This window comes from Littorina saxatilis, linkage group LG13 (assembly GCF_037325665.1).
Source record: "Littorina saxatilis isolate snail1 linkage group LG13, US_GU_Lsax_2.0, whole genome shotgun sequence".
NCBI lineage: Eukaryota > Metazoa > Mollusca > Gastropoda > Littorinimorpha > Littorinidae > Littorina > Littorina saxatilis.
This window is the reverse complement of record NC_090257.1, coordinates 38702311-38717310: the sequence shown is the minus strand read 5'-3', so window position 1 is coordinate 38717310 and position 15000 is coordinate 38702311. Positions and strand designations below refer to the sequence as shown.

At 42.2% G+C, this 15000-nt stretch overlaps 1 protein-coding gene across 1 annotated transcript in view; it reads right to left on the bottom strand.

The window, feature by feature from the left end:
- LOC138945680 (uncharacterized) overlaps nt 1–15000 on the bottom strand; it is a 56963-nt gene that overhangs the window by 1492 nt on the left and 40471 nt on the right. Inside the window, exons 5-6 of the mRNA XM_070317166.1 lie at nt 12539–12679; nt 810–976 (exon numbers count right to left, since the gene is read on the bottom strand). Coding sequence (XP_070173267.1) covers nt 810–976; nt 12539–12679 — 308 coding nt within the window. The remainder of the gene's footprint in view (nt 1–809; nt 977–12538; nt 12680–15000) is intronic.

Genomic DNA, 15000 nt, shown 5'->3' with positions numbered 1-15000 from the left:
GCATTTACACAAACAAAACAAAAAAAAACAACAAAAAAACCTACCTACCTACCGACCCTACTTTTTTTGGTCATGTTACCCTAAACAGACAAATTTTTTTTTAGGCCTAAGCTTTAATTTGCTTGTTGTGCTCCATTACATTTTATTAGATTGATTGTATGCGACATTGTTATCTGTGATTTTCGGAACACATTGTTTAAACCAACTCATTGTTTGATTAACAACACAGATTATTATTGATTGGCCAATGGGCTGAATGATTTATTTAATAATTGGTTGATTGATTGATCGACTTGTTGTATCTAAACGACAAAATGACCGTGTGTGAAATGAACAAAGTTGAAAATCAAAAGAAATCTGTACTCTCCAATTTTTGTTTGTTTGTTTGTTTGCTTAACGCCCAGCCGACCACGAAGGGCCATATCAGGGCGGTGCTGCTTTGACATATAACGTGCGCCACACACAAGACAGAAGTCGCAGCACAGGCTTCATGTCTCACCCAGTCACATTATTCTGACACCGGACCAACCAGTCCTAGCACTAACCCCATAATGCCAGACGCCAGGCGGAGCAGCCACTAGATTGCCAATTTTAAAGTCTTAGGTATGACCCGGCCGGGGTTCGAACCCACGACCTCCCGATCACGGGGCGGATGCCTTACCACTAGGCCACCGTGCCGGTTTACTCTCGAATAGAAGGACAGCACACACAAAAACATGTTCAATGTTCGCCTCCGGAGGCTTCTTCAGAACACACACACACACACAGAGGGAAACAAACAGCATGTTCTTTTGTTCGTTCTTGCTCACCGGATACCGTCCTGAGAGCAACAGTTGACGTCAGCGCCACGTAATATGAGATGACGCGCCACTCTCACGCTGCCTTTGACGCAACTCTCGTGGAGCGCAGTGTATCCTGCGTTGTCACGTCCGTTCACTTTGTATTCCCCGCTGCGCAGGCAGTACAACGTCACTTCCTGCACAAAATAAGCATCGATGAAGTCATTTCAACCGGATGTCTCATAATTATAGCGTTGTCTATACCAGAGAGAGAGAGAGAGAGAAACAGACACAGACAAACAAACACTCTGATTAAAACGTTGTCTAGTGTTCTTTTAAGAGAGAGAGAGAGAGAGAGAGAGAGAGAGAGAGAGAGAGAGAGTCGGTCGGACATTTTATTTGTTAGGCCTCCGGCCCATAACAAGACTGGTGACACATAATACAAGCGAACAATGTTTAAAAGAAGCAACCTTATGGACCTGCATCTTGCAACTGTGCATTTTCCAGAGAATCAGTGCGAAATCGTATAGTTAATATACGTTGCTAACTGTCTTACCACTTGGCTATTTGTACAGGATAGTAATTGGCACATTCTAAACATGGATGGGTTTCGATAATACTTTGAGGCTATTAATTCAACTCTGATTTCATTATATGCGGGACAAACAAGTAAAAAATGAACTTCCGTCTCAAGTGTATCATCTGAGCACAAAGGGCAAAGTCTGTCTACGTTATTCACATTGGGTTTATACTGTAAATAGTGGTGACATACCAAATCTGAAACGTGCTAACATTCTCCTCAGAGAGAGAGAGAGAGAGAGAGAGAGAGAGAGAGAGAGAGAGAGAGAGAGAGAGAGAGAGAGAGAGAAAGAGAGGGAGAGAGGGAGAGAGAGAGAGAGAGAGAGAGAGAGAGAGAGAAAGAGAGAGAGAGAGAAAGAGAGAGAGAGAGAGCTAGAGCTTTACGTTTCCTGAATTTCTTTTGAGACATTTTTCTTGCCTGAAAAAAGAAGTTTTTCCTTTTCCGTTTTGTTTCAAACTGACATTAATTTTGCATCGTTAAGCATTTCTGAGTCACGAGTCACGAGTCACGAGTCACCATTCTTTGTGCATTAAGTCAAGTCTTGACTAAATGTTTTCACAATTATAGTCTGTGAATTGAACTAAACAAGTTTGTTCGTCAAGATAGTGATATTAATCGATATTTTGCCAACAGGTTTGCATTGGTTGCATTGCATTCTACTCTTTATCATCTCCTGAATCCAAAATAATGTTGTTTTTAAATTGAAAAAAGCTCAAAAATCTATACAAAATACGTTTTACGCAAACTGCGTTCATTTGGTTTGTGTATATATAACCAAGACAACGTATCAGCGCTTTCTCAACCGCAGGGTTTTGGCCAGCCTATGATGCGGAGAGATCCATCAAAGCCGACTTCTTCACACCTCCCATTTACAACTTTCCGCCGGCACTTTTCGGTCTAATCCCAGAAAAGAAATTGGTTCACGGACAATTTCCTCCCAATGGCGTGATGGAGTGTGCGCTGCATGCAATCTTCCTCCAAATTCCTGTATCCCCCCCTCCCTCCGAACGGTTCCCAAACAAGAAAACAACCTACAACAACAACAACAACCACACACAGACATAAAAAGCAAAAAACCCAAACGAAACTACAACAAAAACACACAAGAGCAAAAACGCCTTCCTTTTCTATGATCCGGACACACGCGCGCATGCACACACACACGCACGCACGAAAGCCGCACGCACGAAAGCCGCACACACACACACACACACATACACACACACACACACACATACACACACACATACATACACACACACACACCAACACACACAGACACGTATGCACGCACGCACGCACACGCACGCACGACCTGAACGCACACACACACACACACACACACACACTACATATTATCGCTAATATTATTCGTTTATAAATTCCGGACACACACACACACACACACACACACACACACACACACACACACACACACACACACACACACACACTTCATCCCCACGCTACCCCCGCCTGCATGTGCAATCCCAGAAATACAAAAATAATCAGTTGTCCTATCCTGACATGCGATGCAGTACTAAAATAAGCTACTTTGGGTGAGGTCAACTCTGTCATTAACAGAAATAACCCTGGCATATATACCAATCCGCACGTGCAGAATTTTCTAAAGTGATTTCCGTCGCGCAGTTATTTGTCGCATAATTTAGCCCTTACATGACTTCAAGCAAACCATTATTGAAGTGAGAAAAAACAAACACCCAGTCTGGTTGAATGACACTAAGGCGTGCAGAATTGTTATGAACTTCCAGTCTGGTTGAATGACACTAAGGCGTGCAGAATTGTTATGAACTTCCAGTCTGGTTGAGCGTCACTAAGGCGTGCAGAATTGTTATGAACTTCCAGTCTGGTTGAATGACACTAAGGCGTGCAGAATTGTTATGAACTTCCAGTCTGGTTGAATGTCACTGAGGCGTGCAGAATTGTTATGAACTTCCAGTCTGGTTGAATGACACTAAGGCGTGCAGAATTGTTATGAACTTCCAGTCTGGTTGAATGACACTAAGGCGTGCAGAATTGTTATGAACTTCCAGTCTGGTTGAATGTCACTTTGTTTGTTTGTTTATTTGTTGCTTAACGTCCAGCCGACTACACAGAGCCATATCAGGACGAGGAAGGGGGGGATGAAGGGGGCCACTTGTCAAGCGATTCCTGTTTACAAATGCACTAACCCATTACTTGTGTCCCAGCAGGCTTTAGTAAAACTAAATTAATACCTACTGGAAGATTACCAGTTTCCAGTATGTTAAAATAGGCTTAACCTATCTACTGCTGGACTTACATCAGAACACTAACAGATTAAACTATACATGAATCGCGAGACAAGCGGCAAGAGAAGAGATTTTTGGAAAAAATACAGGTGAATGAGCAAGAAGGCAGAAAAAAGAAAAGAATTCATGAAGAAAAAGAGAGCATGACAGGAAAGAGGAACCAAAAATCTACCTAACAGCAAACTAGAAAGCTCCTGCGGTTCCAAAAACAGGAGGGGCCTTTAATTTCATAACCGCAGTGCCCCACTGCGGGAGGTTGAATGTCACTGAGGCGTGCAGAATTGTTATGAACTTCAAGGACACACATGCAGTGTCTGAAAAGTAATGCGATTATGTACCTGGCAAATTGATAATAAGTGATAAGTAAGTATTCTATTCTACATTTCAAGACACCCTCTGTATTAAAAATCTGATTGTTGAAATCTTTTTCTTCATTATTACACTGTCAGAAAATATACCTCCTTTTTAAAACTCCCTCTGTTGTTGTTTTTTTAACTTGCCTATTTATTGTTGTTTGTGTTGTTTTTGTTTGTCTGTTTAATGTTTGGAGATATTGAAATTGAGGTATGACCGTAGTACGAACTTTGTCGCACTGCGTCTGCGCACAGAACCAGAATGTGCCGCGGGAAAACCGAATTACTGAAAACTAATTTGGATTCTGCTTTGTGTGTTCATGCACAGTGATTGTAATTGCTCTCGTGTAGCGAGTCTAATCTGTCTATATATAACCACCGTCATATAATCACCATGAATCCGGCTAATAAATCTTCCTAAAAAAAAAAAAATAATAATAATAAAAAAAAAAGAAGTGAGCAATCACCACACACATAAACGGAGACACTAAATACATTCCAAACCCCAGACATGCACAACATAACCTGCTAAACAAGTATAATAAATATATCTTGATATACATTAATTAGAAGAACAAGCACTGTTTTCTGTACTTTGTAATAATATGCTATTTGTGGGGAAAAAAGAAAAAAAAAAAGTAAATCTTCCTCTACAACCACAAAGCCGGTTTAGTTGGTAGACAACGAGTCTCGGAGAGGGGGTTGTGGAGGGGGGGGGGGGGAGACGGACATTGACCGGGATCTGCTGATTGATAAATTTGCTCAGTCATTAGTGAGGATCAAGCATGAAGGAAAGCTTGGACGACAAACCACGAACACCTTCCCTGCTTGTCCTTAAGGGTTATTAGTCGAGAAGGGACGCGCAGGTTCGAAGTATTCATGAGCTATTATCAGAACTAAAGCTTATTCTACGAGAGAGAGAGAGAGCGAGAGCGAGAGCGAGAGCGAGAGAGATAGAGAGAGAGAGAGAGATAGTGAGAGAGAGAGAGAGATGTGGGAATGTTAAACATTACAGAAAAGTGCATGAACGTGTACAGCTGTGCCAATGTCCCACTTTCAGCGCCATTTTGTATACAGGCTTCCGCGATGATAAAGAATGTAAAATCCACAAAAACAACAAAGTAAAAGACAAGCTCTATTTCACAAAACAATAGCATATTTCATTACATCATATCCTCAACGGCATCAAATGGTTTGCGTAAGTAATTTGGGCAGCCATGAATATGTTTCTCGCATTAAGCTGTATTCAATCAATGACGCTTATATCGCGCATATTCCGTGGGTACAGTTCTAGGCGCTCTGCTGTGATGCCGTGTGAGATGACATTTTATACGGCCAGTAATTGCAGCCATTTAGGCGCATATTTACCTTTCACGGCCTATTATTCCAAGTCACACGGGTATAGGTAGACAATTATTAACTGTGCCTACGCAATTTTGCCAGGAAAGACCCTTTTGTCAATCGTGGAATCTTTAACGTGCACACCCAAAGTAGTGTATTGAGGACGTGCACACGTGCTTCAAAAAGTGTTGATAGCATCTAAACAAACAACAACAAAAACATAAATTACAATAAATTGCGAGTACATATTATATAACAACAAAGCAATCGTGATTTGAATAGGGGATGTTGCATGATAAAGAGTCAATCAGGCAGGTACTGAACGGCAACATCTGCTGATGCACAATTTGCCAACACACACACCACAAACACACACATACACACATACACAAAACACACACACTCACTCATACACACACACGCACACACACACACACACACACACACGCACGCACATACACACTCACGCGCGCACACACACACACACACACACACACACACACACACACACCAATTACCCCCACTCCACCAACCTCAACCCCTGCCCCCCCCCCCACACACACACGCACACACACACACACACACACACGCACGCACACACACACACACACACGCACACACACACATCAATTACCCCCACCCCACCAACCCCAACCCCTGCCCCTCCCCCCCCCCCCCTTAACCGCGACCCCCTCCCCGCCCACCCACACCCCACTAACACTCAGACTTACGTCTGCAGCAGAAGAAGCAGACAGAGACTGTAAATTGTGGTGGACGTCTCCTGGTGGTAAATGTCCACGACAGGGATTGTGCAGGGCGCGTTTAGCCGTTCGTCAAGATTTATCACCTCATTTTGGTGAAATCCTTACGATGCAGGCAAACTAATTATATCGATTATTCGTCGTCTAGTTACATAAAATAAATGCATCTTAAATAAGTGCCGCCGTATAAGATAGACTATGGACGTTGTGTGTGTGTGTGTGCGTGTGCGTGTGTGTGTGTGTGTGTGTGCGCGCGTATGCGTGCGTGTGTGTGTGTCTGCGCGTATGCATGTGCGTGTGTGTGTGTGTGTGTGTGTTAGAAAGACAGAAAATGTGAACAAGAAAGAGAGAGAGAGAAGAAGAGAAGGGCGTGGAGGAGAAACAGGCAAGCATGTGGACAGACAGATAGTGTTCCGTTCTCCAGCGCAGGGCACTCAGACAGCAAGGCATCCTTTAGCCCACACACGTGAGAGTGATCTCCCATGACATAAGGCCAAAAAGAAAAATATGTCTGTTTCCGGTAACCCGACCGACCCTATTTTTAAGCGCCGACCCTACAGGTTTTTTTTTGCTTTTCGCAAACACACAAAACAAAAAAAAACAAAACAAAAATGAAGTCAAGTATACTTTATTTAGTTTTAATATATCTAGGTCAAAAACATGTGCTAAATAATTGTAAGTAAACTAAGGAAGCGTTTAAAAAATAAAAAAAACACGTAAAAAGACGTTAACAAAACGTTAGAAAAAAGGTTAAAAAAAATTAAATAAAAAAACAACAACGACCGACCGACCCTATTTTTTTCGGCGATGTTACCGGAAACAGACATATTTTTCTTTTTGGCCTAAGTAAACCATCCACTCACACGTTCGTATATCACGCAAAATAATAAGGTCGTGTCAAACAAGTCTGACAGGGACCTAATTTTCCCGCTGCTCATGATGACAAAGTCACCGAGACAAACGTCATTGCTTTTGTTCGCATTTCAATATCTAAACAAGCAACTCGTGTAAGTCAGGCACGACACAGCAAGCCATGTGCGTATTCTCTACTATTATCGCGGGGTCGTGTTTGCGACCTCCTCTTTAAAGATGTTTATTTAAATATGTCCATAATTACTTTTTACTCGCTTGGCTTTATGAGTTTTGAGAGGACAGACAGATCTTTATAATGGAGACAAAGAACAAGGTACAAAAAATCTTAAGAATGCAAACGAAACCAAGAGCAACAATTTCTTCTTTTTATTTGGGGTACAACTTTGACACAAAAGGGGAAAACAACGTGCGTACTTGCTTACCTGATGCAGTCTGTTCTGTTGGCACTGTATTCCAACTGTCGTATCCTATCACTTGTCTCTATGCTAACTTATTCTAAGTAGTAACTTGTATTTCTTTTCTGCTTTTCAACACTCCTATACTCTATTTCCCTAGCTCTATTTCCTCTGGTCTGGTCTATAGCTCCGTCCTCCAAGAATTCTCTGCAGTCAGTCTTTTTGTCTTCCCTAAGTAAGCTTGGGCCCTGTGCCGTCTTCCCATTTTTGGAGACTGACGTCACAGGGTCCAGCATCGTGGCACCTATCGCCAGGTATCGTACGGCTATAGCGTATTAGGAAATGCCCTATTATACACACGCGGCTGTGTACTAATTACTGGCCGTTACTTATTGCTTACCCTGCGAAACAACGCTTACTCAGCTACGATTGTACTACGCGATGGCCAAGAGAATCTGTCTGCGTCAGGTTTGCCTACAACGTTCACACGTTTACACACTTAAAACAATAATAATACATTATAATAATAACATCAATATCAACCCGTGATACTATCCTCAATCGCAACAAGATCACTGCAGATGGGGGCCCGGTAGCTCAATTGGTAGAGCACTGGACTTGTGATCGGAAGATCGCTGGTTCGAATTCGGGCCGGGACGGACAAGGGTCAACTTTATGTGCAGACCCAGAGACGGAAGCCATGTCCCACCCCCGTGTCACCACAATGGCACGTACAAGATCTTGGTCATTCTACCATAAGTGCAGATGGCTGATACTACCTAAACACGCATACACTTGTGTATCTCGTCGAAAGCCGTGAGGGCGTAACACTCGCATCATATAACCCATATCTTGTTCTCAAAGAGCCGAAATATTTAGCCTGCAGAATATAAAGCATTCTCTCTTTCTTTTCGTTTTTACATTTAGTCAAGTTTTGATTTATCACTGCATTCTTTCGGGCCTCGCCCGAAAAATGAAAAGTTCTTTTCTGATCTGGCACTGTCCCTTTAAACCAATAATCCCGTGACCCCAGAAAAGGGCAGGTATCATGGTCATCACGATAAGAGAATGATGGAGGGTTCTGGCAGTAAACCTTTACGACAGGCATGCTGAACTTGACCTTTGATGACATAGCTCTGCAGATATCTGCTATCGGGCTGCATGCGTGTTTTCACCTATCATTAATGCCCCTGGTGTAAGGGTCTGCGTATCTGCGTCCCCCCCCCCCCCCCTTCACCCCCTTTACACAGTACACATATATACAGGATATCTCACCCTCTCTGTCTCTCCCTCTCTGTCTGTCTGTCTGAGTCTCTCTCCCTCCCTCCCCCCCCCCCCCTCTCTCTCTCTCTCTCTCTCTCTCTCTCTCTCTCTCTCTCTCTCTCTCTCTCTCTCTCTCTTCTAACATCTTTTTCTTGTGTCATTTAAAAAATATTCTCACGACATAATGACAGTCATGGCCTTTGGTGTGTGTTCATATCAGATTTTCATTTCAATTTAGGCCACATGAGTCAAACGACTTCACCCTGTTTCCTTTTTCAATCCTTCTCTATCCCAACCTTTCTATTGGGTGTCCTTTTATTCTTACAGCATGTAATGGACCGTCATCAATCTTTTTTCCCCGTTCACATCAGATCTTCTTTCCATAGAGCCGACTTGTCAGGAAACGACATCGCTAATGCTTCCCATTCATCGTAAAAGAAAAAAATAGAATCTTTCCGGCGATATGCATCAAGTGTAATTAGTTGCTTTAGCCATTTACCCTAAGTTGCGGAAGAAATGGCTGATTCAGTTTAGCCAGACCAGCGTAAAATTGCACTGCAGAGAAAATGGGGAATCGATCCTGCTTTATCAGAGTGTAACAATCACGAGGATGTATTGCTTAGCAACACACTAGCTAGGCCAAGGACAGTATCTTGTTTTTTTGTCCAAGTTACGAGGGCGTGTTGCTTAGCAACATAAGAACAAGACAGAATCATGCATATCTGAAACATATTACATAACACCGTTTGCAGCAATACTGGTAAACAAAAATGACAGTATGATTGATGTATCAATGCGGACCGAAAAATATTTTCCTTACAAAAAGGTTCGACACTTACAATCATTTTTGAACTGATCTTATCTCAAAAATGTTATTAAGTTTTGTCTGATGGAATAGACTGATAACCTAGACAAAAACTGACAGATCTATACGATGACTAGTGGAGTATCTTTGAGAAGAATACTTTTTCTACGGTCGCGACCCGCACTTTCTGCTCCCACAATGCAACATTATGCTCTATCCCTCGCGGAGTTTGTAGCTATTGTCAGGAACTAAAAAATTGGAATAAAAAAAGCGTACATTCACTCATAGCACAGGGAATATTTTTCAAACGTGCACCTTTGTTACAAAAAACCCCGTTATTTTTACATGAGACTTGTTGTTAATCCTCGAAACTGAAGGTTCTATGTTCAAACAAGTTTGTAAAACTGAGATAATGCGATCTGGCAATTACAAACCGGATAATAATGCAGACATGTAAATGTATGTGAACCGGAAAGTTAGAGTTGATTAAGTTAACCGGCAATTCCAAGGTGTTTATTTCATTTCATCGTGTTTTGTGAAAAAAAAGTGTAAACCAGAACATTCCTTCCAGTTCTGACTATATCTGACAGTTTTGTCCCTGTGAAAATAAAGCTGTTATGTCATCGCATCTTACATTGACTGGTTCCCGTGACAAACTTTGAGTTTCCTTTTTGTTTAAAGAATAATATGCGACAAATCCCAGTTCCCCCCAGAGCGTGTAATCATGTTACCATAGATACCGCGTCTGATCAAAACAATCCGAAGACATGATTAATTGCAGGACAATATTAATGAACACCCCTTTTTTTTTTGCTCGGCATTTGACCTTGCAAGTTTGATGTGAATAGCATATTGTGTATGATCAAAACAACTGCAAGACACGTAGAGATCAGCCGCACTGAATAACAAACAGACATTTTCTCTCTGTTGTTGCTGTTGTTGTTGTTGTTCTTTGTTTTGTTTTTGATATAGTCTTGTTTTTGTGTGTTGTTGTTGTTGTTGTTCTTCTTCTTCTTTTTTCTTCTTCCTCTTGTTGCTGTTCTTTTCTTGCTGTCGTTGCTTTAGGTGCCATCGGCACACTTCTCCAACTTTGCTCAAGGCAATATTGTCGACGACGAGCCAACGGCGGCCGGAAAAGGCATGTTGTTTTCTTTTGTAGCTGACACAGATTGAATTGTTTAGACACATTATTGTTGCTCTTGTCGCTCTAGCTACATAAATCACACATGAAAGAATGCCATACAAGTATGATGCGGCATATTTTATGGTTTTGTTGTTGAGCTATAGCAACAGAGATCCCCACTTCTCTGCTGCTCGAAACCCCACACGACAGAACGCCTCCACGTTTGCAGCGTGTTTTTGACGAGCAAAGTCTAATGTTGACAGATTAAAATAAAAACCGACGATAAACAATCAGGAATAACAGTGCATTATGCAGGGGCTGGATCTAGTGTATGAGCGGGAGAAGCTTCCAAAATGAGGAATGGGTACATCGGCTGTCCAGGTGGGGAAGGGGAGAGGGGGGGGGGGGGGGGACTGTGGCAAGATGCTATTGACATTTAGCATATAAAATGGGTATGTTGCGGGGGGGGGGGGGGGGGGGGGGCTGTGGCAAGATGCTATTGACATTTAGCATATAAAATGGGTATGTTGCGCCTCTCCTTGCAAAAAAAAGGTACATTTGTCGGGAATAGGGGAGGAGGGGGCGGGTTGGCTTCCGGTAGCCAGGAACCCAGGATGTATAATATTCTTTTAGAGTTTTTAATAATGTACAGTTAGATATTTGCTTTATTATCCTTTATTTTGTACTTGTTTTATTATTATTATTATTATTTTTGTACGGTTGATTGTGTGGAATGTAAGGTTGTGAGATTGTTATGTACGAGTGTATGCATGAAGCGCCTTTGTAAACGCCACGAGCTTCCCTTTGGGAAGGTGTGCGCGTATAAATAATCATTATTATTATTATTATTAACCCCCGTAGATCCAGCCTGAAATGTGTCAACATCACAAGTAAACAGTCATAACTGTGAAAAACATGTCCATGGCACGTCCTTCGCAAAGTGTGAACTGGGTTTCCGGACGATGTCGATATTATTATTATTATTATTATTATTATTATTGTGATCATTTTTATGCGCCTAATCTAGATATAGCCCTAGGCGCTTACATATTAATTTCTGCCGTTTGAAATGGAATTTTTTACAGACAGACAGACAAACAGACATTTTTTACACACAATATATAACGCATTCACATCGGCCAGTAAAGCTCAGTAGCCTATTAGGCGAGCATTCACTTTTCACGGCCTTTATTCCAAGTCAAACGGGTATTTGGTGGACATTTTTTATCTATGCCTATACAATTTTGCCAGGAAAGACCCTTTTGTCAATCGTGGGATCTTTAACGTGCACACCCCAATGTAGTGTATACCAAAGATCGTTGTATATTATCATGTAGACTAAGAGATCCCGCACGGGTAGAATGGTGTTGCCATGGCTACACTATGTGGAAAACAAATCAGAACGAAACGACTTAGCTTTGGAGCCAGAAAAGCAACACGAAACAAAAAACACGGAATTCTTGCTTAAGGTTCTTTTTATGATGACGCACTAGTGTATACAAGTTAGAGTACTAGTGAATGGTTTGTGTTGTGTACAATTCAACGTAAAAAAATAAAAATAAACAATTTTGTTTTATGTTTGCAGCTAGTCTATTTGTTTCGGATTAGATGTACATTAGCAAACAAACAGAAAGAACGAAATGTTCTAATTTTTTTTATTATTGATTATGCAAGGTCAGAAGTCAATCTGTTTCAGGTCAGATCTCACATTGCTTTCTTGCAAACAATGGTAATACGGAGCAAAGGACACTCAACTAAATACCAAAAGTTCAAAGGCCTGTGGCAAGTAAACTGTTTTTTGTTTTTTTAAAGATTTTTCTTCAGAGCGATCCAAATGCACCTCTCTAAATTTACGTGTTCCGATATGCACCACTTATGACACCACCCTGTACATTTGCGCGCACACACACAATTGAAGTAAGAAGAAAAGTTTAACAACCAAGCGAACCGGCCAACCAGAACTTTAACACTGACCTCATTCCCAAGCCTCGCCGCCCGGTGCAAGAGAGTCTCCCCAGAATTCTTGTTGACTGCGATACGCTTCACTTCCGGCGGAACTGGTATGGCGGAGTTGGTGATGGCGTCACAGCTTTCCTCACCCTCTGGAAACAGAACCTGCACACATTTTGAAAAATAAAAATTCGTAAGACCCCAGAGTTACGTGACGGGTTCGCACGGTCATTAAAAGTCATTGAAAGTTTGGGAAAAATAGAGAAGCTTTACAAGGCCCTTGAAAGTCTGTGAATACTGAGTTGGGTGCTTGAAAGTTTGTGAATATTGCGGACTTTAGCATGCTGTGAAAAATCTGCTAGATTATCATTCAGAAACATCGCTGCTTCCGCAATAAAAATTGAAAAATAGAAAAGGTTGCAAGAATGTTACGTTAAACGGATTTGAAACGTTTAAATAATGTTGCACAAAAAAAAAATAAAAAAATAAAAAATGGTGACACACGATGTCCAGCTCCGTAGTTCAAGTATTTTGCACAAGTTCACGATCTAGAAACGTTTCCTGCAAGAATGATGAATAGAGAGAGTTGGGGTGGAAGGGGGTGGGGTGGGAAGAGAGCAACAGCATAAAATAAACAAGAAACCATTCATAAAATGTCTCTCTGTCTGTCTCTCTGTCTGTCTCTCTCTCTCTTTCTCTCTCTCTCTCTCTCTCTGTCTCTCTCTCTGTCTCTCTCTCTGTCTGTCTGTCGTCTGTATCTCTGTCTCTCTCTCTGTCTCTCTCTCTGTCTGTCTCTCTGTCTCTGTCTCTCTCTGTCTCTCTCTACTGGTTGGTCCGGTGTCAGAATAATGTGACTGGGTGAGACATGAAGCCTGTGCTGCGACTTCTGTCTTGTGTGTGGCGCACGTTAAATGTCAAAGCAGCACTGCCCTGATATCGCCCTTCGTGGTCGGCTGGGCGTTAAGCAAACAAACAAACAAACAAACAAACTTTCTCTCTTTCTCTCTCTCTCTCTCTCTCTCTCTCTCTCTCTGTCTCTGTCTCTCTGTCTCTCTCTCTGTCTCTCTCTGTCTGTCTCTCCCTCTGTCTCTGTCTCTCTGTCTCTCTGTCTGTCTCTCTGTCTCTCTCTCTCTTTCTCTCTATCTGTCTCTCTCTCTCTCTGTCTCTGTCTCTCTCTGTCTCTGTCTCTCTCTGTGTCTCTCTCTCACTCTCTGTGTGTCTCTCTCTCTGTCTGTCTGTCTGTCTGTCTGTCTGTCTGTCTGTCTGTCTCTCTCTCTCTCTCTCTCTCTCTCTCTCTCTCTCTCTTCATTTCCCTTTCATCCCTAGGGTTAAATTAAAACAAGGGCATGCTGGGGGAAAAACAAAACAAGATAAACAACTCATCTAGGAAGCCATTGGCATTTCGTTTATATTTACTGCTTGCTGTAGCCATTTGTTGTATTTTTTGCTTTTGGCATTTAAAACAAACTCACTTTTTCCTGTTATTTATCTTATTTTTTTTATTAGTTTGATTTTTGTTTTCCTGTCTGGAAGCCATAAACTGCAGGGAATCTAATCTTTAAAAATATATTTCCATTATTTTTGTCATTTTCTTTATTCGACTGTTTTTAGAGAAAGGTGTCTCGCGTATTATGTACCACATTATCCTGCTAAAGGCAGAGCAAATGAAGGAAGAATAAAGAGAGAGTGAGAGGGAGAGAGAATACAAATGAAGAGTATAAAGAGAGTGAGGGTAGAGAGAGAGAGAGAGCGAGACAGACAGACAAACACACACACACACACACACACACACAGTGATACACACACACACAGGGATTGAGAGAAAGGGAGAGAAAAAAGAGATTCCACGAGGCCACATTATTCACCTGTATCTTCTGTCAACAACTTCAAAGGTTATTTACCTCAGCTTTTGTTTTTCCCAAAAGTTCAAGAAGACATGAGCCCCCCCCCCCCCCCCCCCCACTCCCACCCCCCTTCCCTTCACCCTCTCCTCCCCACCCTCTACCCACGCCGCCTCACACACAAAAAGAACTCGAACAAAATATTTGCTCGGATATTTTGCCTTCACTGCATGCCTCTCTCTGGGCGGGAGAGTGTTTTCCCCCTTGCTGAAAAGCCAAGTCTTCTCCCAGAAGGTCAGACTAGAGTGTTTTGGCGAAGCCACTCTGTCCGGATTTAGACCTGGTCCCGGTGGACCGATATTTTGAAGCGTCTGCAAAAACGACATTTCGCACGAGGGGCCGTTCAATAACGTTTGTGTTTGTGACCATCCCTGGCAAAATGAACTGTACCGCACACGTTCAATGTGTGTTGAAGTTGAAAAAAAAAAATCCCTGCGTGAAAAATTGGGATGGTCTTATACGGGGAATTCGAATCCAAATTCAAACAAAAATCACGTCAGAGGTCCTGAGTGTGCCCCCCCCCCCCCCCCCCCCCTCCCTCCCGCCAGCACTCTTTCTTTCTTTATTTGGTGTTTAACGTCGTTT